Source organism: Schistocerca serialis, chromosome 6 (assembly GCF_023864345.2).
Source record: "Schistocerca serialis cubense isolate TAMUIC-IGC-003099 chromosome 6, iqSchSeri2.2, whole genome shotgun sequence".
NCBI lineage: Eukaryota > Metazoa > Arthropoda > Insecta > Orthoptera > Acrididae > Schistocerca > Schistocerca serialis.
Genome location: NC_064643.1, coordinates 227,005,789 through 227,029,624, shown reverse-complemented (window position 1 = coordinate 227,029,624; position 23,836 = coordinate 227,005,789). Strand labels below are relative to the sequence as shown.

The following is a 23,836-nucleotide window of genomic DNA, read 5'->3' as shown; positions in this document are numbered from 1 at the left end:
CAACACCAAACTAAGTATTCAGAGTACTGAAAATGCAAACACACATCAGGATCGCGTGCACCAAGAAGATAAAAAAGCTAAAAATCGGATATGGAAGAAATATATAGAGAATCTATGCAGGGGAGATGAAAGAAATATTATAGAAAAGGATGCGAGGTAGATGAAGGTGAGATAGGAGATATGATACTACGAGAAGAGTTTGACAAAGCTCTGAAATATCTAAGCCAAAACAAGGTCCCGAGAGTAGATAACATTCCATCAGAACTGCTGATAGCCTAGGGACAGCCAACCATGAGCACAACTCTTCCATTTGGTGTGCAAGATGTATGAATTAGGCGAAATACCCCCAGACTTCAAGAAGAATGTAACAGTTCCAATTCCAAAGAATGTAAGTGCTGACAGGTGTGGAAATTACCGGAACATCAGTTTAATAAGTCACGGTTGCAAAATAGTATCACAAATCTTTTACTGAAGAATGGAAAAACTGGTAGGAGCCGACCTCGGGGAAGACCAGTTTCGAGTCCGGAGAAATGCAGGAACGCGCGAGGCAATACTGACCCTAGGACTTATCTTAGAAGATTGGTTAACGGGACATTGCACACAGTCTAGAAGGCTTTGAATTGCTTTGTTTTGTTTTATGCCTACTGCTACGTCTCAGAAGTTGGCATTACGAATAAATAAATCAGTCCTTTCTTTCTGATACTAGTTTTCGTTGAAAGTAGTGTGACTATACGCTATTTTTGTAGTAAGCTAACTTCTATTGCATTTTTTATTTAAATAAAATGACTAAGTGTAAAAGTAACTTCAAGAAATGGTAATTTGCGGGTAACAGATACGTGTGACATGCATTTTCTACTGAACTACTTAAAAACACGTGTGCTAGCAGTGAAGGAAACCACGATAATGTTTCTGAAGTGACCACGCCCCATAGCGCACCGAAAAGGAAATTAACTTTAGAAACGCGTAACAGTGGTAAAAGTAATGATATTATGGCCAGTAATGGAGGCAATCAAACCTAATACAGAGATTTGGCAAATCCTGAGCTGTTTACATGGGAAGACCCAGAATGTGAATGAGTCCTTCAATAATGTTGTGTGGTGCTGTGTACCCAAAAATGTATTTGTTGGCCTTAGGACAGTAAAGTTAGCAGTGTCTGATGCTGTAATAACTTTTAATTGTGGGAACTATGGAAGACTTAACGTTCTGGAGAAGTTAGGGGTAAGATTTGGACAGCACACAGCTAAAGGACTTTGGGGACTGGATGAGCTTCGTGTACGTGAAGAGGAGCAAGCTGCTCAGCAAATGACAAAAGAAGCGAGAAAGAAAGGAGGCGGCAAGCTCTGGGCTGTTGTGACACTGAGCAAGAGACAGACTATGGGCCAGGGCAATTCTAGTGCATAAAAGGCGCAGAAATGTAAGTCTGCATAAGAATTTGTAATAAAAGAAGTTTTAAACTGCAGTATCTCAGAACTACATTTTTTGCAATAAATGACCTGTTTTCTAAAAAAGTACTGATGGTAGAGAAATGAAATTTTCACAGCATGCCAAGTGTGAGATTCAACACATATGGAACCAGAATAATTAAAATATCCTGACTTGTTTTGTTTTTATGTTCATTGATCTCCAAAATTCTGTCAAAAAATTGAGTGTTTGAAAAAAAAAAAAAAAAAAGACAACATGCCCCACAGTAAAATTTTTCTGTTAATTCTAGTTCAGTGTATCCAAAAAGGTGCCTTCAATAATTATGGAAAATTGTAAATTGGTGCCGGCCGGAGTGGCAGAGCGGGGAATCCTGCCTCGGGCATGGATGTGTGTGATGTCATTAGGTTAGTTAGGTTTAAATAGTTCTAAGTTCTAGGGGACTGATGACCTCAGCAGCTGAGTCCCATAGCGCTCAGAGCCATTTGAACCATTTTTTGTAAGTTGGTGTCTTAAAAAGTTTCCAAGATAATGGGTCACAAATTTCGATAATTTGACTTTGGTGGCATAGAACATACAATGTCCCCTTAAGGACATTTGTAGACTTAGAGAAAGCTTTTGACAATGTGGACTGGAATACACTCTTTGAAATGCTGAAGATAACAGGGGTAAAATACAGGGAGAGAATAGCTATTTGCAACTTGTATAGAAACCAGACAGCAGTAATAAGAGTCGAGGGGCATGAAAGGGAAGCAGTGTTTGAGAAGGGAGTGAAATCGGATTGTAGCCTGTGCCCTTTGTTATTCAGTCTCTACATTAACAAGAATTAAAGGAAACCAAAGAAAAATTGGGATAGGTATTAAAATTCAGGGAAAAGAAATAAGATCTTTGAGGTGGCCGATGACATAATAATTCTGTCAAAGACAGCAAAGGACTTGGAAAAGCAGCTCAATGGAATGGACAGCGTTTTGAAAAGAGGATATAAAATGAACATCAATAAAAGCAAAACAAGGATAATGAAATTTAGTCGAATTAAATCAGGTGATGCTAAGGGAATCAGATTAGGAAACGACACTCTTAGAGTAGTAGATGAGTTTTGCTATCTGGTGAGCAAAGTAACTGATGATGGCCAAAGTCGAGAGGATATAAAATATATGTTGGCAATGGCAAGAAAAGCATTTCCGAAGAAGAGAAATCCGTTAACATGGAATATAGATTGAAGTGCTAGGAAGTCTCTTGTGGAGGTAATTCTCTGGAGTGTAGCCATGTATTCAAGTGAACCATGGGTGATAAACAGTTTGGACAGAAAGAGAATAGAATCTTTCGAAATGAGGTGCTACAGAAGAATGTTAAAGATTAGATGAATCGATCACATAGCTAAGGAGAAAGTACAGAACAGAATTGGGGAGACAAGAGATTTGTGGCACAACTTGACCAAAGGAAGGGAACGCTTAATAGGACACATTATGAGACATGAAGGGGTCACTAATTTAATATTTGGTGCGAAGTGTGAGGGGTAAAAATCGCAGAGGGAGACCAAGATGTTACTATAGCAAGCAGACCCAAAAACATGTAGATTACAGTAGTTATTCGGAGATGAAAAGGGTAGCACATGATAGAGTATCATGGAGAGTTGTATCAAAGCAGTCTTTGGACTGAAGACCACAACAACATGTCTTTGCGTGCGGGCTCTGATTTCCCTTATTTTACTATAATGATTGTTTCTCCCTATGTAGGTCGGCGTCAACAAAAGATTTTCGCACTTGTAGGAGAAAGATGACGATTTAAATTTTGTGAGACGATCCCGCCGCAACGAGAAACGCCTTAGTTTTAATGACGTCCACCCCTAATCCTGGATCTTGTGCGTGACTCTCTCTCCCTATTCCTTGGTAATGCAAAGCGTGCTGCCCTTCTATGGACTTTCTCGATGTACTCCGTTAATAATATCTGGTAAGGATTCCACACCTCACAGCAGTACTCCGAAAGAGGTCGGACAAGCATATTACGGGCAGTCTCCTTAGGTTGCATGTTCTAAGTTTTCTACCAATAAAACTCAGTCTTTAGTTCGCCTTCCCCACAACATTTTCTTTATGTTGTTTCCAGTTTACGTAGTTCGTAATTGAATTCCTAGGTATTCAGTTGAATTCACTGCCCTTAGATTAGACTGATTTGTCGTGCAACCGAAGTTCAGTGGAATCCTTTGAGCACTCATGGATCACCACACACTTTTCATTATTTAGGGTCAACTGCTAATTTTTGCACCATATGAAAAATGAAATGTGCCTTTGCCGTCATCTGCCGGGAGGTCCCTTGCGGGGCAGGTCCGGCCGCCCTGCTGCAGGTCTTATTACATTCGACGCCACATTGGGCCGCCTGCGCGCCGGATGGGGATGAAATGATGATGAAGACAGCACAATACTCGGTCCCGGAGAGGAGAAAACCCCGACCCAGCCGGGAATCGAACGCGGGCCCGTAGGATGGCAATCGGTCACGCTGACCACTCAGCTATCGGGGCAGACTTTAAACCATACGATATCTTTTCTAAATCGTTTTGCAATTTGTTTTAATCTTCTGATGACTTTATTAGACGATGAAAGACAGCGCCATCCGCAAACAACCTAAGAGGGCTGTTCACTTTGCCTCGTAAATCGTTTAAGTGATTAGGAACAATAGAGCATATATAAGACTACGTTAGGGAACGCCAGAAAACACTTCTGTTTTACTCGATGACTTCCTACCAGTACTACGAAGTGTGACAACGCTGATTGGAACTCACGAATCCAGTCACGTAACTGAGACGATATTCTATAAGCACACAATTTGGTTACAACCCGCTTTTGAGGTACGGTGTCAAAAGCATTCTGGAAATCAAGAAACACTGAATGAATTTGAAATCCTTTGCCGATAGCACTCATCACTACGTGTGATAAAGAGCTAGTTGTGTTTCACGAGAACGATGTTTTCTGAATACGTGTTGACTATGTGACAACGGAGCGAGGTGGCGCAGTGGTTAGCACACTGGACTCGCATTCGGGAGGACAACGGTTCAATCCCGCGTCCGACCATCCTGATTTAGGTTATCCGTGATTCCCCTAAATCACTCCAGGCAAATGCTGGGATGGTTCCTTTGAAAGGGCACTGCCGACATCCTTCCCCGTCCTTCCCTAATCCGATGAGACCGATGACCTCGATGTCTGGTCTCTTCCCCCAAACAATCCAAACTATGACATCTCGTCGAAATCGGGTTTTCTGCCGGATATCACCGTCTTCCAAACACTATATTTCGACGTCATTACTTGACGTCTTCATCAGATGTTCCCTGAGTCTCAGGGAACACCTGATGAAAACGTCAAGTAATGACGTCGAAATATCTTGTTTGGAAAACGCTGATATCCGGCAGAAAAACCGATTTCCACGAGATGTCATCAAATCGCCGGGAAAGTCTAAGAAATAATCCAAACTATGTGTCAAATAAACCGTTCTCTTCGTGGTAATTCATAATGATCGAAATCAATATATGTTCCAAAATCCTGCTGCATAACGACGCTAAAAAAATGTTCAAATGTGTGTGAAATCTTATGGGACTTAACTGCTAAGATCATCAATCCCTAAGCTTACACACTACTTAACCTAAATTATCCTAAGGACAAACACACACACACATGCCCGAGGGAGGACACGAACCTCCGCCGGGACCAGCCGCACAGTCCATGACTGCAGCACCATAGACCGATTTGTATTTTCGTTGTGTTTGATCGTTGCGGACGTCACATGACATTTGTTTAAGTTCGTTTGTTGATCCTTCCACTCAGTTTTTTTATTACAGAGGCCAACCGGCTCTCTAACCGAACACGCTGAGCTACCGTGCCGGCTACCGATCGGCTAATATCGACGTTAATGATAAGGGCCTGTAATGTAGTGGATTAATCCTATATGAATATGGCGTGACCTGTGCAACTTTCCAGTCTTTGGGTACGGATCCTTCGTCGAGCAAGTGGTTGTATACGGTTGTTAAGTATTGTATTCGCACACTCTGAAAGGAATCTAATTGGTGTAAGTCTGGACCGGAATACTCGCTTTCGTTAAGTGATTTAAGTTGTTTCACTACTCCGAGGTTATTTACTTCTTTGTCAGTCATGTCGATTCATTTCAATTCCTAATTTGGGCCCCACTTTTGATTTTGGAAATCTAGTTAGGTTCATCTGCACACAAATGTGTCTAGCAGGGTAGAGCGGCGGTACGGACCTCGAGCGAGCGCAGCTGCTTGACGAGCGGCGCCTCGTACTTGAGGCGCTCGTAGTCGGCCTGCGTGAAGCAGCTGTCTTCTTCGTCGCCGGCGCCGCTGTCCGCCCGCCCCTGCTGGCGGCTCTTGCGGCGTTCTCCGCCGTCAGGGGGCTCCTCCGTGGCCGACAGCTGGCGCGACGGCGCGTCGCACGAGGGCCCCATCTCCCAGCTGTCGCCCTCCTCTGCCTGCTGCTGCTGCTGATCCTCCAGCTGATGCTGCTGCTGCTGCTGCTGCTGCCTGCCTGCACGCTGCGAACGAAGTACGGGGTTTGGACAACAATAGAGAAAAACTGCGAGAGAAATGCATGCTTGAACACAGACACAGATGTTAGCAACTTCCGTCGTTCGATTACGTTGTTACGTAAATTCGTAGGGTTCTTCCATAAGTTTAATAAACACAACAGATACACATAACAGAGACTTTACTCATCAATAATATATTCTCCTTCAAACAATGAAAAATCCAGGATGGAATGTAACAATACCAGAGAAGGAAACTTGCTGCTCACCATATAGCGGAGATGCTGAATCGCGATAGGCACCATAAAAAGATTCACAAACTACAGCTTTCGGCCATTAAGGCCTTCGTCAGCAGTAGACACGCACACACACACACACACACACACACACACACATACACACACCCACACACACACACACACTCACATAAACACAACTTGCACACACATCTGCAGTTGTGTTTAGGTGAGTGTGTGTGTGCATGTGTGTATGTGTGTCTACTGCTGATAAAGGCTTTAATGGCCGAAAGCTTTAGTTGTGTGAATCTTTTTATTGAGCCTATCGCGACTCAGCATCTCCGCTATATGGTGAGTAGCAACTTTCCTTCTCTGGTATTGATGTATTCACCTTCACTATTTGCAGCAGCCTGCCAACGCTGGATTAACTTTTCAATCCCACGACTATAGAAATCACGTGGTTTTGAGGTCAAGAACTCGTCGAGCCGTGTTCGCGCACATAATCTTTTCCACCAAACTAGTGGCGGTTGAGTGTCCGACACAACTGAGCCTACAGTACCTACAGAAGTTAGAGAAAAGTATGGAAACCCCAAAACATAACGTTGTCATGCCAGATACGCTGTAGCGAACCCGTTGGCAATCAAAATAGCTTCCAGTCGATTCAAAATGGATAAATACACGCCCTGTATGGTTTCCAAGAGATTCTCATACATGCATACTGTAACGAAGATGGAGGTCGATAGCGTTCAGGTACTTTTCCCTCCGATATAGATTACAAAAGCTCAATAATATTCAGATCTGGTGATTGTGGTGGGCAGGGGACTTCCTTGAAGGCTGATCGATAGGGAGCAGAAAAGTGAAAATTTGAAGGTGCAAGATCAGTTGAATAAGGTGGTGCGGAATGACTTCCCAACCCAACCCCTGTATAGCTTCTCTCTCCTCTAGCAGAATGCGGGCGGCGTTGTCTTGAATTAGCATTATTTCACGCAGTCTCCCTGGTAGTTGTTCCTGTATTACGTCTGCAAGATAGCGGTTGACTGTGGTGTCACCGCCAGACGCCACACTTGCTAGGTGGTAGCCTTTAAATCGGCCGCGGTAAGTTGTTATACGTCGGACCCGCGTGATTGCAGACCTAGCGCCGCCACACGGCAGGTCTAGTCTAGAGAGACTCCCTAGCACTCGCCCCAGTTGTACAGCCGACTTTGCTGGCGATGGTTCACTGTCTACATACGCTCTCATTTGCAGAGACGACAGTTTAGCATAGCCTTCAGCTACGTCATTTGCTACGACGTTGCAAGGCGCCATATTCAGTTACTATAATTACTTCAAGAATGTATTCTGAACATATAATATTGTGAATCATGTACCGTCAAGAGCGACGTTCATCATTAATGGGTTAAAGTTAAGTATGAAACTAATTATGTACGCTTTCTGAATTCTCATTCCTTGTCATGTTCCAGACTTCTCGTCAGTATAGTTCTTCCCTCTTCACGCCAGCCTGCGTGAGTTAAAACGCGTGCATTTAGGCCTCCACTCGTAAAACGGTGTTGGCTCTTCTGCCAACACAAAAGTTGACAATAAATGTCAGCAGTGATGGTTACAGCTCGGGGAAGCAATCCGTAGTACACCACAACGACGCTATTCCACCAGATGCATTAATTTATCTTTTGTGGATGCGCACAGGTCTTTTTAAGGGGAGTTGTTGCTTTTTTTCGGCTCAACCATGGCAGCATGAAGGCACCATTTTCCTTCATCAGTTTCAATACAGGACAGGAATTGTATGTGTTGTTCATGAGCCGATTGACGGCGTGCAAGCAGAGATGCGCGTATGGACATTCGCAGATTATTTTTTATTATTTTGGCTTCCGAATTGCATGAAAATGTCGCACGGCTGGAATGATCACAGTTCACCGCATTTCTCAGTCCTCGACTACACTATCGTGGTTCATTGTTCATTATTGCCTTTAAACCTTCATCATCAGACCCCGAAGGTTTCAGGCACCGGGAAAGTCACTAATGTCAAAACGATCCTCCTTAAAACGAGGAAACCATTTTCTTCAAAATGTTCAAATGTGTGTGAAACCTTATGGGACTTAACTGCTAAGGTCATCAGTCTCTAAGCTTACACACTACTTAACCTAAATTATCGTAAGGACAAACACACACACCCCTGCCCGAGGGAGGACTTGAACCTCCGCCGGGACCAGCCGCACAGTCCATTACTGCAGCGCCTAAGACCGCTCAGCTAATCCCGCGCGGCGAAACCATTTTCTGGCCGAGCTCTGTCTAATGACATTATCTCCATAAAAGGCGCAATTGTTTCTGGATGTCTCCCCTGCTGTCACCCTTCCATTGAAACCAAACATGTGAATAGTTCGGAAAAGTTCTGATTTCTGCACTTGACACATTTTCTAGCGACCAGAGCTCCACTCGCTATCTCCAAACGACAAAATGACAATATGTGAACCCAGACAGCAACAGTGAACAACAAATAAAAAATGACAGTAGATAAATAAATCCATAGCGATCGGAGTACCAACATTCAAAACAAAACAAAAACGCTACGAACCTATGCACCAACCCAATATTTGTCAACGAACGGACCCTGTACAATGTTCTCAATACACAGTAAGTGTTAGTCGTGGTTGCAATAATGTCCCCTGTAATTGTGATAGCATTATCTTGAGCTAAATGTGTTCGAGCATGCGCAAATTGTTGTTGCTCCTATGGTGGATGCTTCCGTAACCACGACAGCCGAACTGTTTGGTGTTTGAAGAGGCATCGTATCGGATACCCATACCGCCTGCAGTCAAAGTGGAAAAGTCCGGCCGGTGTGGCCGGGCGGTTCTAGGCGATTCAGTCTGGAACCGCGCGACCGCTGCGGTCGCAGGTTCGAATCCTACCTCGGGCATGGATGTGTGTGATGTCCATAGGTTGGTTAGGTTTAAGTACGAGTAGTTCAATGTTCTAGGGGACTGATGACCTTAGATGTTAACTTCCATAGTGCTCAGAGCCATTTGAACCATCAACGTGGAAAAACATCACCCGCTAAGTCACAACGCGGACGTGTGCATGTGTTGAGTGATTGTGACAGATGGTCGCTGGAGATGATTGTGACAGAAATTATCAGGACGCTGGCTGCAAAAGTCAATGTAGAACTGAATGTCGGAGTCGCGAATCCTGTCGGCACCAAAACAACACGAAGGGAGCTACTGAAGCAGGGAACTGTAGGGTGTGCTGAAATCAGTGATGCAAATGGCCGGAAACGGAAGCTATAAAACAAGGCGTATGGAGCAACGAAAGAACGTCATTTGGTCGCATGAGTCTCGTTTTACACTGTTTCCAGCTTCTGGCCAAGTTTATACCGGAAGAGTGAAATGTATTGGGGGTTAGGGAAAGATTTGATCAGCCATACCGCGGTATTCCATGTGTCCCATGGTTACTCTGAACAGTTGCATAACCGCCAAGGATTACATCACCATTTTGGCTGATTGCACACACCCCATGGTGCAAGGTTTGTTTCCCAATGGTTATGCTGTGTTTCAAGACGACAGAGCCCCTGCTCACACTGATTTTGCGAGAACGAGGATGAATTTCACCAACTCCCCAGCCCACCACAGTCACCGGATCTCAAAGTTATTGAGCCTTTGTAGTCTAAATTGGAGGGAAGAGTGCCTGAACGCTATCAACCTCCATCTTGGTTACGGTAAGCATGTATAAGAATCTCTTGGAAACCATACAGGACGTGTATTTATCCATTCTGAATCGACTGAAAGCTATTTTGAATGCCAACGGGCTTCCTACACCATATCTGGCATGACAATGTTATGTTTTGGCGTTTCCATACTTTTGTCTAACCCTCGTACATACTTTTGGCTCAGTTGTGTCGGACACTCAGTGAGCAGGCGGTAGTGTGGGGGAAGAGATTATTTATTGAAATCGTTAGCTGTGAAGTTCAGTTATTCCGTAGGGACGTTGGGAAGTAAGTTGCCCGGGTCTCCCCACTCTCAGATTGTCCTGCAGACACAGTTCTGCTGCGGCACGGATAACAGATACATCACATGCTCGAGTGAAATGGAGTGGCAATTGGAAACTTGCTCCAAAGTTGAACTATGCGGGACAGGATGAGTCTTGTGCTCAGAACGCCTAAAGTGCGCACATGTTCAAAGCAACGTCGTTTGCATCCCTAGCGAAATGTTGCCAACAATGTCACCGAGGTCGCCCAGACGTTTGTGATGCATACCACGAAGTCCAGCTCTTGCACCAAATGGTCGTTTTGGCGAGCTTAGACAAATCTTGGTGAAAGAGATTTTCCACGATGTGATGTCGAATGCTTCCGTGACCAACGAGCGTCGACATACTAAACGATTGATGTAACGTTCCAACCATTGTTTTCAGGACTTGATGACTGTTGAAAACAGTGACGTGTATCTGTGTCATCTTCAGGCGTAGTGCACGTTCGATAAAAACTACTTGTCCTGCCATACAAAAGCGGAACTTACTTTCTAAGGTGCCCTCGCACTGCCCAGCAATGATGGAAATCATATTAATTATCAATAAATAACCAAATTAGATTTCATTACATATATGCCAGCTTAGTCTCCATTCACAACAAAAGTAATTTTAGTGTCCTCATATCTGCATAACTAATGCACCCTCTATCCACTTGAACCTGCTTATTGCTGTCAATCCTGGATCTCTCTCTCTCTACACACACACACACACACACACACACACACACACACACACACACACACACACACACACACCGCCCACTATTACTAAGTTAGCTTTTCCTCGATGCCAAATGTGTCCTATCAACCTATCGCTTCTTTTATTCGAGTTGCACAATGAAGCTCTTTTACGGCCAGTTCGATTCAGTACCTATCCATTTGTTACTCGATCTGCACAAACAATACTATATAATATTCTCTAACACCAAATTTCAATAAGTTTATATTCTCTTTTTGTATTATTTGTCCTCTGGGTTCAAGACACTATCCAATCCTTTCATCTGATTTCCACGTCCTTTGCCGTCTCTGACAAAATTATAACGTCAAACTCATTAAATGGCTAGCTCATATAATACCCACAGATACGGGCGGAAGAAATATTTTCATTTCCTTGTTGTATATGCTCTCTTTCAGTGCTCTTCTACCGGCAACTCCCGACCGCTTACCTGAGTGGTCCGCCATTCATGACGCATAGATTATCACCTTACACGGTACGGTACACTGATACGTACAGGCCAAAGAACAGAAGTAATATGAACGGAAAAAAATGTTTCATGGTTATTGGGATCTCCTGTCCCTCGTTCCTATCGCCCATTATGATTGTCATTCGAACGATTGCCCATTTTAGTTCTCTTAGTTTAGTGTCCTTACGTGAGGAGGAGGTTTAAGTGGTGTTAGGATGGCGACGCCTGAACAGGGATTACTTTATTTTTTTTCGTAGGGTCACAAGAGGCGATACCCCGTAGGGATGGCACCTTTTTTGTTTTCTTTTGCTAGTTACCCTTTATGAGGCAATTAAAAAAAATTGTCTGATTGCAATGCAACAATCCCTAATTTGATTCCCGGCCGGGTCGGAGATTATTTCCGGTCGGGCCTGCGTGTTGTATTGTCCTCACCATCATTTCGCCTTCATCGACGCGCAAATCGCCCTGTGTGGCATCAACTGAAAAGACTTCCAACTCAGTGGCCGAACTTCCCCAGATGGCGACCCCCGACCACCAATGCCTGACGATCATTTTTATCAACAAATATGAACAGTAATTGAACAAGCTGTTAATTAACGTTGTCCACAGAAAAATATTTGTGACTCAACGTTTACTTTAGTAAATTTATTACAAAAGTCTGAGCGCACCTCTCTTTGCGTCCACCTAGTTCAATATCCACTAGGAGAAGACAAAACGTATCTGCCTCAGCGTTTACCGTTTATTTTACGCCCATTGAAAATGAGATGGCGGTAGAGGTGAAATTCCTGAAGTGAGCGCCTAATCGATAGTGACTGATATAAGACGATAAAAAAGATGAAAAAGTTACATTAAAGCACGAAACAAACCAGAAGAAGTAGTACCACAACGAGACAAGATCTGATTTTACACCAGAGAAATGTATTTGTTCTGGTTTTGACGATTTTTTAATACATACAGTAGGTATGAATATTCCAAAGCCTTTCTCAAGCACTTAAAGGCCTAAAAAAGCAAAGGGTTCAGACGGTGATTAAGAATGGGGGCAGAGTTACTGATTACCTCTTCACATTACAATTAGCTGATAATCAGGCGGTAACAGCAAAAGATGATTAAGACAGTTCCTTCGTGGTATGCACGTTAAAGTCGGCTTCCTATAAAGTGGACTTCATGGTCACTAAGGCGAAGTATGAGATCGAACACTAGATTTGGGCGTTGAGGAGAGAAGATTAGATGCGAGGAAGACTACTAGTGTCTCAGCTTTACTGCGTAGAAGACAGCATAAGTGAAAATTACGTGAGGACACTTGCCTCCCCTCGTTGAGCAATAAAAAACCTTAATTCTCTATTGCAGTACAGAAAGATAAGGGAGAATGCAAATATAAAAAATATACATGGCCTTGGTTAAACCATCTGCAACATATGACGCGGAATGTCAGCACATTACGAATGGAACGGATAATATGTTAAAAGCCCAGGAAATGAACTGCCTGTGACGTGCATGTAGAATAGCACGTCTGAAGCATAACATAAATGTAGACACAAGTTTGGACAAGTTTGGTGTCCAGTACATCGTGAATGAGAGAACTGGAAATCGGCAACTGATTTTGCCTGACACCGTCAGGAGAACGAAGAACGACTGATGATCCAGCAAGATATCGGAGAACAGTCCGGAAAGGTGCAGGTGAAGAGGTCGACAAAGGAAATTGTGGCTGCAAAGAGTGGGAGAGAGCATGTAAGAGAGGGACTTGCAGTTGATCGGCACATTAGCTCCCGCACAATCGCTCGAAGAAGCGGGATGAGTCAGGCAATTGACCACAGCATTCTACCTCGACGTAGGCTCCATCTCTGTCGCATCTCTCTCCATCAACAGCAGCATCGAAATGGTTATGAAATTCGCTTTTAATTTCTCTACGTGGGCATTGAGACAGGATACTGCAGATGTATCATGTACCTTGTTTAGTGATGAACCCACATTTATCAACCATCATGTAAACCGGTCAATCATGCAGTGCTGGTCTGCTGACAATCCCCATCGGCTTCGTCAAGTGGATCTTCAACGTCCATTGTGTGTAAACGTGTGGTGTGGGATAGTGAACCATCAGCTCATAGGCCTGTTTTTCATAGACGCAACACTAAACTCACACAAGTATCGTTGCCTCGTAGCAGACTGTCTCCCACGGATGCTAGAAGACGTTATTCTGCAAACTGCAATTGTTATGTAGTTACAAACTTTCAAAAGATACCGAAAATTCTGTGAGCTGGCTCATAGTTCATTCTTCCCGGCCTGCAAAATGTCACATTTTTGGAAACGTTTCTAAGTGATGTTCAGTGTTGTAGAGGACATCTCGTGAAACGTGTTCATGCTGAAAACATAAAACATAGACTGGTGACTGTACATGGCTCGTCAGTACTAAAGATGTCATAAAAGAAAATTGTTTATGACTTACCTTATCCCAGTATTCACTGTATTTCTGGCCTCAGACTAATATGAATTCCCACTTACAGTTTTTTTGTGTTTATGGTTCTTCTAAGGACAAAGGAATGGAACATGAGGCTTGTGAACCATACCCGAATCCAGTTCAGTTGACTTAGGGAAACTACGGAAATTAAGTATAATTAAGATAACTGCGACGAGTAGTTTAAAAATGTTTCTGTATTTCCACGAACTAGTTTACGCGACTCACTCTCAGATGTGGCAAGCGGAACATTAGGTATTAATACTTGTAGCATAACGCTGTCGTCCTATTTTTTTAATTTGCTTTATATGGATTATCGACAACGGAATGTCACCAAAATGTGTGTTTATTGGGCCGGCCTGTGTGGCCGAGCGGTTCTAGGTGCTTCAGTCCGGAACCGCGCTGCTGCTACGGTGGCAGGTTCTAATCGTGCCTCGGGCATGGATGTGTGTGCTGTCCTTAGGTTAGTTACGTTTAAGTAGTTCTAAGTCTATGGGACTGATGACAGATGCTAAGTCCCATAGTGTTCAGAGCCATTTGAACCATTTGTGTTTATTGGAGTCTGCTCTTTCACTCTCAGTATTTTAGAAAATAGGCGACTATATTCAAACGTGGTGTTTCTTCTTTCCTTGACGATCCATGTGACGGATATCGCAAAATGGAGTCAACAGAGGCGAAAATGCATAGTATGGTGCAGGTACACAGAATCCGAAAGAGAGATAGCGAATTATTTTGGACGAAGAATCAATTAGGGAAAATCTTATTCACAAGATGGACGGAGTATTTGTCGAACTCTGCCAATTTGACCATTTAAAAAATATACAAGTGATTTTTGACTGATTTCCTAGTACGGACTATATGTAGAGCCACTCCTTCGGATCAGAAACGAAAATCCAATAAAGGCAGTCGGTGGACTACGATGGCTCCGCACTAAAATAGACGAAATCTGTTCCAGCGGAAGGAAAGGTTTGGCCATGTTTCGGACGCAGAATGGATCCTTTTTGTTTATTACACTGCAAAGGAAAAACACGGTTCTTCTAAATCAAAAGGAGGAAAGAAATATACGAGAAGAAGACTGAATTACATTAAATAATATTATTTCTCATCAGCATAACGAGTCTTCCACAGTGGTGCCTCGGCAACGGTGAAAGTGAATAGTTTCACACTATCCTGTGTGAGGTGCAGTCGTAGCCATAAGGAGACATCTTGACCAATACCGAATTCATAGCTGAGCACTTTCCCGCCTGCATCTCCAAGCATGCTGCCTGCTGTATTAACGGCACTCTGGATGGATTGTAGCCCCATGCGGTTAAGTACGGCCTACTGTCATTCGTTCCGGATTCATGGTAGGCTTGAGAAAACGTGGGCCAATACTTCCTGCTCACATGACGATCTGCTGATTGCGTCTTCCATAGTGGTGCCTCGGCAACGGTGAAAGTGAATAGTTTCACACTATCCTGTGTGAGGTGCAGTCGTAGCCATAAGGAGACATCTTGACCAATAGCGAATTCATAGCTGGGCACTTTCCCGCCTGCATCTCCAAGCATGCTGCCTGCTGTATTAACGGCACTCTGGATGGATTGTGGCCCCATGCGGTTAAGTACGGCCTACTGTCATTCGTTCCGGATTCATGGTAGGCTTGAGAAAACGTGGGCCAATACTTCCTGCTCACATGACGATCTGCTGATTGCGTCATTCGTTCGCAGACAAGGAATGTTCCGTCCCGTCCATGTTGCAACTTTAATTTCATGATTCGCCATACCTAACCAGATGATTATTCTAAGAAACCGGTCGTTAAAGAAGGGCAAACAAGCGGTTATTAAAGATGAATGGTTTGAAACACGAATTGCTGGTACATCCACAGTATTCACCAGATTTGGCATCTTGTCTCTCGCACTTGTACCCGCATATAAAATTCTTTAGGGTTTCTTAGCTGTGGTATATGTACCGCAATGCAATCGTTGTTGTTAAGGGATGAATCAACAGTGTGGTGCTAGCTTTCTTACACTGTAAATTATCTTCCTGGCATACATGTATAAACAAAATGGCATTGTACACAAGGTATAAACCTAACAAGGTTTCACAGCTGTATCAAGCAGTACGGAGGCTCTATGCCCCATTCGTCAATCCTAAATTATTTCAGGAATATCCCAGGATGTCAGGAAACATCCTGGAATATAAGGCCACGACCGACTACCAGTCTCATTCTTGTCAAACTAGATCCGTAAATATACAAATGCCTGTCTGTGTTCTATTCATATTCCTTTATTCCTAATCTGTAATGTTATGACTTGTTCAATGTCGTTATAAAAATGATCCATTGAAAATTACAGCTACATTACTCGATGGGTACTTTACAGACTTTTATGAGTGCGACTTCGTTTATTTATTATAATCGCTAGAAAAATGTGTAGTGTAAAAATGAGATACTGACATAAACGGAGTGAGTGGTTCTGGTACCTAAGATACAGGGAATTTTACTACTTTAGCAATAACTGTTCCCTATTGCGTGGAATAAACGTTTGTTTTCGGAAGGGACGTCACACATGGAATCAGCCATTGGCTAACTCACAACTGCGGGTTTTGGTTGGTGTATCTTGCAGGGGGCACAAGTGTACTTGATAGCACGATGAGCTCAACAGCAATCACATCAGGCCAACTCGAGGATCAGCCAAGTACTTTCATGCCAATGGAGATCTTATTCAATGAAAGCGACGCTATTGCGATCGAAGGAAGGACGCTTAATGCGCCGCCGACGTTCCTGCTTTTGGAGATCAAGCTTCAGCTCTGTTGTTCAAGGTCGGTGAAGGACATCGGCTACATAACTGAAGGAAAAACCGTCCATGCATTAGGCATTCATCAAGACGGTGTCGGGCACAGCAGTTACCTCAGGATGTTGTTGTTGTACTCAGTTGTATTCTGGTGGTATTGTGTTACCCAAATTAATGTACTGACGATGTACGCATGGCATGAGGCTCAATGAAAATTCAGTGCCACCATGCGTCTATAGGTAGAGCGGTAAGTGTAACTGATAGAAAGAAGCCAATTTGACGGGATGTCATGCAGACGACTGCAACATAGCCAAGAGATTTATCAGAGGGCCTGTTGCGAACAGGCGCCGCACTGATCTAATCTACTCGGCGAGGCTGAAACATCAGATCTGCAGCACGTCAGATGTCTCGATTTCCAAAGGTGAATCTGCTTCACGCCTGAATCAGGGACAGTGTTAAAGAAACACACATCTCAACGAACTGCCAGACTTGGTCCGACTTCCCACAGCAATAAATATGTAGAAGAAACTCCTGTTGTGAAATCGTGGTTTTGAATTTCTTGTTAGTGATGGAAATTTGGAAATTTGTGGTAAGTTCTGTGGGACCAAACTGCTGAGGACGTAAGTCCATAAGCTTACTCACTACTAAATCTAATTTAGACTAACTTAAGGACAACACACACACCCATGCCCGAGGGAGGATTCGAACCTCCGACGGGGGGAGCCGCGCGAGCCGTGACAAGGCGCCCAAGACCGCGCGGCTACCACGCGCGGCGTTCATGTTGATGATTAACACTTACTTTGCTTACAGTGAGATGCTCCTTTTAAGTATTATAAATAATTCAATAGTCTAACTGCAGTTTTATTCTTTGCGAAGTACACACACATGTCGCTGAATCGATTGCTACGATGCCTTAGAGCGGTTCCAAATATCGATAAATCCTGTCTCTTTGACCTCGCCTACATCCGCTTACAGACAAATAACCGACGCTATATTGTATCACAGTTCACTACATACAGGTTAAATGCGGTAATAGCCGCAACCTGAAGCATTTGCCTCCAATGTACGAGAGTAATCACAAAAGTAAGGTCTCCTATTTTTTATAAGCACATAGACCTGTTTATTTTTACAACGATTACAGCCCGCCGCGATGCTGTTCAGAAAGTTATGAACCTCTTATTTCACCTCAACGTCGGAGCTGAATCGCTTTCAGGCCAAATGTACTTTTAACCAGTCCAGAAAGTTGTCCTGTTCGGCTGCAAGGCGGTGAAGAAATGCGCAGGAAGCATCAACTCGTTGCCGCATGTGGTCTTCAGTCAGCTTGCATGGCACCCATCTTGCGCACACCTTCCGGTAGTTCAATGTTTCCTTTAAAATTCTGTGAGCAGTGCGGGTGGTCAAGCGGTTCTAGGCGCTACAGTCTACAGTCGCAATTTCGAATCCTGCCTCGGGCCAGGATGTGTCTGATGTCCTTAGGTTAGTTGGGTTTAAGTAGTTCTAAGTTCTAGGGGACTGATGACCTCAGAAGTTAAGTCCCATACTGCTCAGAGCCATTTGAACCATTTTTTTTTTTTTTTTTTGTGAGCGGTGCTTCGGGAAACCTCAGGAACCAACGTGCAGAGATCATCCAGGGTGACCTGCCGATCTTCACGCATGCTTTGATCAACCTTCAACACTGTCTCCTCAGAAATTGACTGTCTCCCGCTCGTTTGCTCGTCGTGAATTTCGGTCCGACCAGCTGCAAACTCTCTACACCACTTACGGATATTTTTGACATCCATGCACGACTCACCATACACTTCAGTCAATTGGCGATGGATTCAATCGGTTCAGTGCCCTTTGCGTTCAGAAACCGAATATAACTGCTCGCAATTCGCACTTGGCGGTAACATCCAACGGTTGCTCCATTCTCAACGGCTGCCAAGCCAAGAATGATCGCCTGAGTGCGGCGTGCGCATGTTTACACAAAGCGCGTGAAGCACTCTTCATAACAGTGTGACCAACTGCCACACAGAGTTCTGTACTTATAAAAAAATAGGAGACTTTACTTTTGGGATTACCCTCGTATCATTCCTCTGTCAACAACACTCACACACAATCTCCAAGTTCTACTTCCTACTTCAGGTCCAGTCATATTAATGTAACCACCGCCTACGTTCGACTCATAGACGGCAGGTGGCAACACTAGCAGCGGAGGGTATACAAGGCGTATCAGGAGGACACGGAAAGTAGAGAAGCCGTTGTCGTAATACGGTAAAGGAGCGATTTGTCTGACGTTCTAAAGGGTACCATCATTGGCTTTCGGGCCAAAGGTGGAAGCATTTAAGAAACGGCTAGGTTTCTAAACAGTTCGCGTGCCGCCGTGTTAAAGTATACCGGACATGAGCAAATGACGCAAACCTAAACCGGAGCCGAGGCAACTGCGGAGCAACACCGACCATGGATGACGGACCCAGATGAACAAAGGGGCCGGCCGCTGTGGCCGAGAGGTTCTAGGCGCTTCAGTCTGGAACTGCGCTGCTGCTACGGTCGCAGGTTCGAATCCTGCCTCGGACATGGATGTGCATGGTGTCCTTAAGTTAGTTAGGTTTAAGTAGTTATAAGTCTAGGGGACTGATGGCCTCAGATGTTAAGTCCCATAGTGCTTAGAGCCATTTGAACCATTTTTGAACGAAGGGGCGACCCTTCAGCGAACGATGCTGCGTATGAGTCTCCGCAACAAGCATCTGGTTCATCCACCCATGCTGACTGCTGCTCATCGGTGACGAAGGCTGAAAGCAAACATCCTACAACGATCATCAGAAGGGCTCAGATCGCAGAAGGGAGAGTTATGGCATGGGGAATGTTTTCGTGGCGTTCCCTGAGAGATCCCGTCATTCTGGGATGCACAACGCATGATCACAATTATGAATTTATCCTTGGGGATCATGTCCATCCCTATATGCAGTTTACTTTTCCTGGGCACGGCGGCATCTACTAGCAGGACGATGCAATCTGTCACACAGCTCGCAGTGTACATGCGTGGTTCGAAGAGCACCAGGATATTAGCGCACTCCTCTGGTCACGAAACTCCCCTCATTTAAACCCAATCGAGAATCTGAGGGACCACCTCGATCTGGCTGTTCCGCCATGGGTCGTCAATCGAGGAGCCTAGCGCATCTCACCACGGCAGTGGAGCCGGCATGGCTCCACATTTCTGTCTGTGTTTCCAGAACCTCACTGACTCTATTCCTGCATGTCTCGCTGTAGTCCGAGATGCGAAAGTTCGTTATTCAGTCTTTTGACAGGTGGTCACATAAATGTGACTGAACACTAAACAATTGTTGACAAGATAAATCGATCAGTGTTGAGTGCACTTGATCAAGATATCTGGTAACGTCAGAGAATTTCAACATTTCCCCTATTTCATTTCAAACCAATGTCATACTTCTTTACATGTTAACTATTGCCCTTACTGCTCGTAATGCCAATATACTGTACATACTAAAGCGGTAATATTCTAAGGTGAATCCTCAGACTTTAGATTCGTTTTACTTGCATGCCTGCTTTTCCTTTTTTCCAGTTTCTGTTTATGATTTCTGCTTCTCCCAGTTGCAACTTTTTAACAAACATACCATTTATTGATTTCAATTTGTCATGAATTGCCATTAGTTAAATTCTGCATCTGTGTGGCCATTTTGTCCTTAGTTGCTGTAAAACTAAACCGGAAGATATTAAAATTCTGCATGTACATTCACTATGCGTTTCAGTTGTTGAAAAGACGGTTTCTTTAAATGCCTTAAAAAGGATTAGTTACCATTCAGAAATATGTATGCCAACTTTACAAGAGTTATATGTCTTCACTTCTGCAAAGAGGAAACTGATCTGGCGAAGATAAACACCTGAACAAAAACAACGGTGTGCTGAAAAGTGGTGACTCCGAATTTTTTATTCTATTCTCAATATCGGTTGAAGTATTACGAGGGCCATTCAATAAGTAATGCCCCACATTTTATTTCTCACAACATATTTATTGATAAGAGTCAGAATTTGGTGACAATATACATTAACATGTCTTGTCCATGTGCTATTTTTCTACGTACTCTCCATCACGTTCTCTGGCCATACGCGAATGTTGTGGAAGAGCATGTATTGGTTCAAATGGCTCTGAGCACTATGGGACTTAACATCTCAGGTCATCAGTCCCCTAGAACTTAGAACTACTTAAACCTGACTAACCTAAGGACATCACACACATCCATGCCCGAGGCAGGATTCGAACCTGCGACCCTAGCGGTCGCGTGGTTCCAGACTGAAGCGCCTAGAACCGCTCGGCCACCAACGACCGGCAGAGCATGTATTCCCTGCTGGTAAAAGCTCTTGTCCTGTAGGCGTAGCCATGATTTTGCTCCGTGACTGACACTCTCGTCATCTACAAAGAGAGTTACCAGTAGAGAATCTTTAAGCCCCAACAATTCAGATGAAATAGCCTTTGTTTGAATCTTGTGGTTCCGCTGTGAGCATTCGAGGAACCCATCGTGAGCACCTCTTAGAATATATGAGAGTCTCGATCGTTGCAGACTTACTTCCAATGCTGACCGACAATTGTAGAGCCAATTCTCGAGTTGTGATGCGCCGGTCGGCACGAATAATGGCATCCGCATGAATACGCATGTCTGTAGCAGTGGCTGTGACAGGACGTCCCAAGCGTGGCTGCTCATGGACCCCTGCTTCTGCATATCCTGAAGCTGTAACTTTCTTTACCCACCGCCCATTTGTACTCCTATCAACTGCAGCATCACCATAGACTGCACACAAACGTTTATGGATGTTCAACACGGTTTCATTTTCTGCCACAAGCATTCGATAACGGCACGCTGCTTGTAACGTGAGTCGTATGTAGACGCCATTTTGACAGTCTACTACGTCTCTGCTATCTGCCAGAACGGTTCGAAGCTTCATCGGCGCACAGAACAAACATCAAATGTACAGTGCCAACAAGGACGTGTGTCTATGCATATTACTGATTTTTTTTTACAAAAATGTGGGGCATTACTTATTGAACAACCCTCGTACATGTCATACATAGTACTCGTTCGACTTTTGTGCTTCGCTGAAGCATATTGTAATCCTCTACCACTAGAGGAATCCGAAGTGTAGCGTGTAACGTGACGGTGTTTAATGCAACTACCCCAGTGCGTGAAAAACAATTTGCGGTAACCGAGTTTCTAATCCCAGAAAACTTCCTACATATACGGAGTACGCTCTCCTTCAACATGACAATCTCAGACCACACACGAGCGCTGCGACGTCTTCAACAACCCGACGCCTTAGGTTCACTGTCATCGACCAGCCTCTATACAGTCCAGACTTCCCGCATACGATTTTCATCTTATCCAGAACATAAAGAAGAACTTGGAGGACTTCACTTTGATCGCAATGAAGCGGTGCAAACAGACGAGAGGTTATGATTCCGTCAACAAAGCAAACATTCTATCAAGAAATTAGTCTCTCGAAGGGAGAAATCTGTTCTTCGCTAGGGTGGCTGCGTTGAGAAGTAACTATTCAGACATGAAGAATAAAGATATAGAACGTTAATGGAGACTCTTTTATTTAAAAACCTATAACAGTTATCACGTAAAAAGTCGGATGCTTACTTTCCAACAAGTCCTCTTAAATAAGCCCCCTTAACATTTTCATCGATATGTTGCCTTTCTGGTATGGATATGCTACCGACTACACACGGCTGTGTCTAATGTCACGTTGCGGCGTCCAAAGGAGCAAAGGAGATAGAGATGAGAGAGTGATTTTCAATTCGATGCTTCTGCAACTACAGCTTGCAGCAAATATTTGAACAATGTGTTCATCTCCCAGGATTCTTCCCATCGTATTGACAGCACTCAACACATACACGAATGCTGATAGCGACAAAGGTAGGCCATGTGTCGCGTATCAGATACGCACAAAGTAAATACCGTTCGCCAGTGTAATGGTTTACACAAGAGTACGTAACACGAGCCGTCCATTATCACTGATGTCCATACACGGGATGGCAACCGCCGTGATATGAGCAGCGGCCTGGACAACATATGCGTGAGTACAGGCGCCATCTGCGTAATCCATCACTAGATTTCGTGTCCCCAATATTAGATCATCACTGACGTCAATTTCATAATGTAAATACGCGTATACTGAACAAGTTCACATTTTAATTAGACTCTTGGATGAAAACGGGTAAATAATTCAACAGCATTAAGAAACAACCTATAATAATTTGTCAACTGCAGCTGTTCTATGAAAACTTCCATAGTGCTTGGTTTCAGTTTTAGTTCCCCATGACAACCGATGCCGCATTCCATGACTTTTGCTTTAAATATCAATCTGTTAGTATTTGCATCATCTTAGTGCAGATACGGGCTGGCCGGAGTGGCTGAGCGATTCTAGGCGCTACAGTCTGGAACCGCGCGACCACTACGGTCGCAGATTCGAATCCTGCCTCGGGCATGGATGTGTGTGATGTCTTTAGGTTGGTTAGGTTTAAGTAGTTCTAAGTTCTAGGGGACTGATGACCTCCGATGTAAAGTTCCATAGTGCTCAGAGACATTTTTTTGCAGATACAGCTTTATGGACTAGAGGGGCCTATGTTTTCAGTTAAACTGATATTTCAAGATCTTTGTGATTTATAGTTTTAGTTTCTGTTTTATCTAAATCGTTCACATTCAGCATGCAAATTGTGGTACTTAAAAAGTTGCAGTTAACACATTAAACATGTTGAGAGTTACAAAAATTAGGCCGAATAATGAAGCTTCTTTTCTTTTCAGTCCTGTTAATATCTGAATAGAAAAGGCGTGAACAATGGACCTTGCCAGGGTCAATTAACTTAAATGCCTCAGTGTAATAGATAGCCGTACGGCAGTTGTAGCCGCAAAGAAAAATAAACACCATCCGAACAGACCTTGAAAGCCCAACGATACCGACCGGCCGTCGTGTCTTCCTCACACCTTAGGCGGCACGGAATGGCGTGTCGTCAGCGCATCGCTCTTCTGGCCGTCGTCAGTTTTCGTGACCAGTGCCCCTACTTCTCAGCCGGCCGGAGTGGCTGAGCGATTCTAGGCGCTACAGTCTGGAACCGCGCGACCGCTACGGTCGCAGATTCGAATCCTGCCTCGGGCATAGATGTGTGTGATGTCATTAGGTTAGTTGGTTTTAAGTAGTTGTAAGTTATAGGGGACTGATGACCTCAGAAGTCCCATAGTGC

At 44.0% G+C, this 23,836-nt stretch overlaps 1 protein-coding gene across 1 annotated transcript in view; it reads right to left on the bottom strand.

Moving 5' to 3' along the window:
• LOC126484774 (probable serine/threonine-protein kinase irlF) overlaps nucleotides 1–23,836 on the bottom strand; it is a 165,474-nt gene that overhangs the window by 53,966 nt on the left and 87,672 nt on the right. Inside the window, exon 5 of the mRNA XM_050108370.1 lies at nucleotides 5,665–5,952. Within this exon, the coding sequence (XP_049964327.1) occupies nucleotides 5,665–5,952 (288 nt within the window). The remainder of the gene's footprint in view (nucleotides 1–5,664; nucleotides 5,953–23,836) is intronic.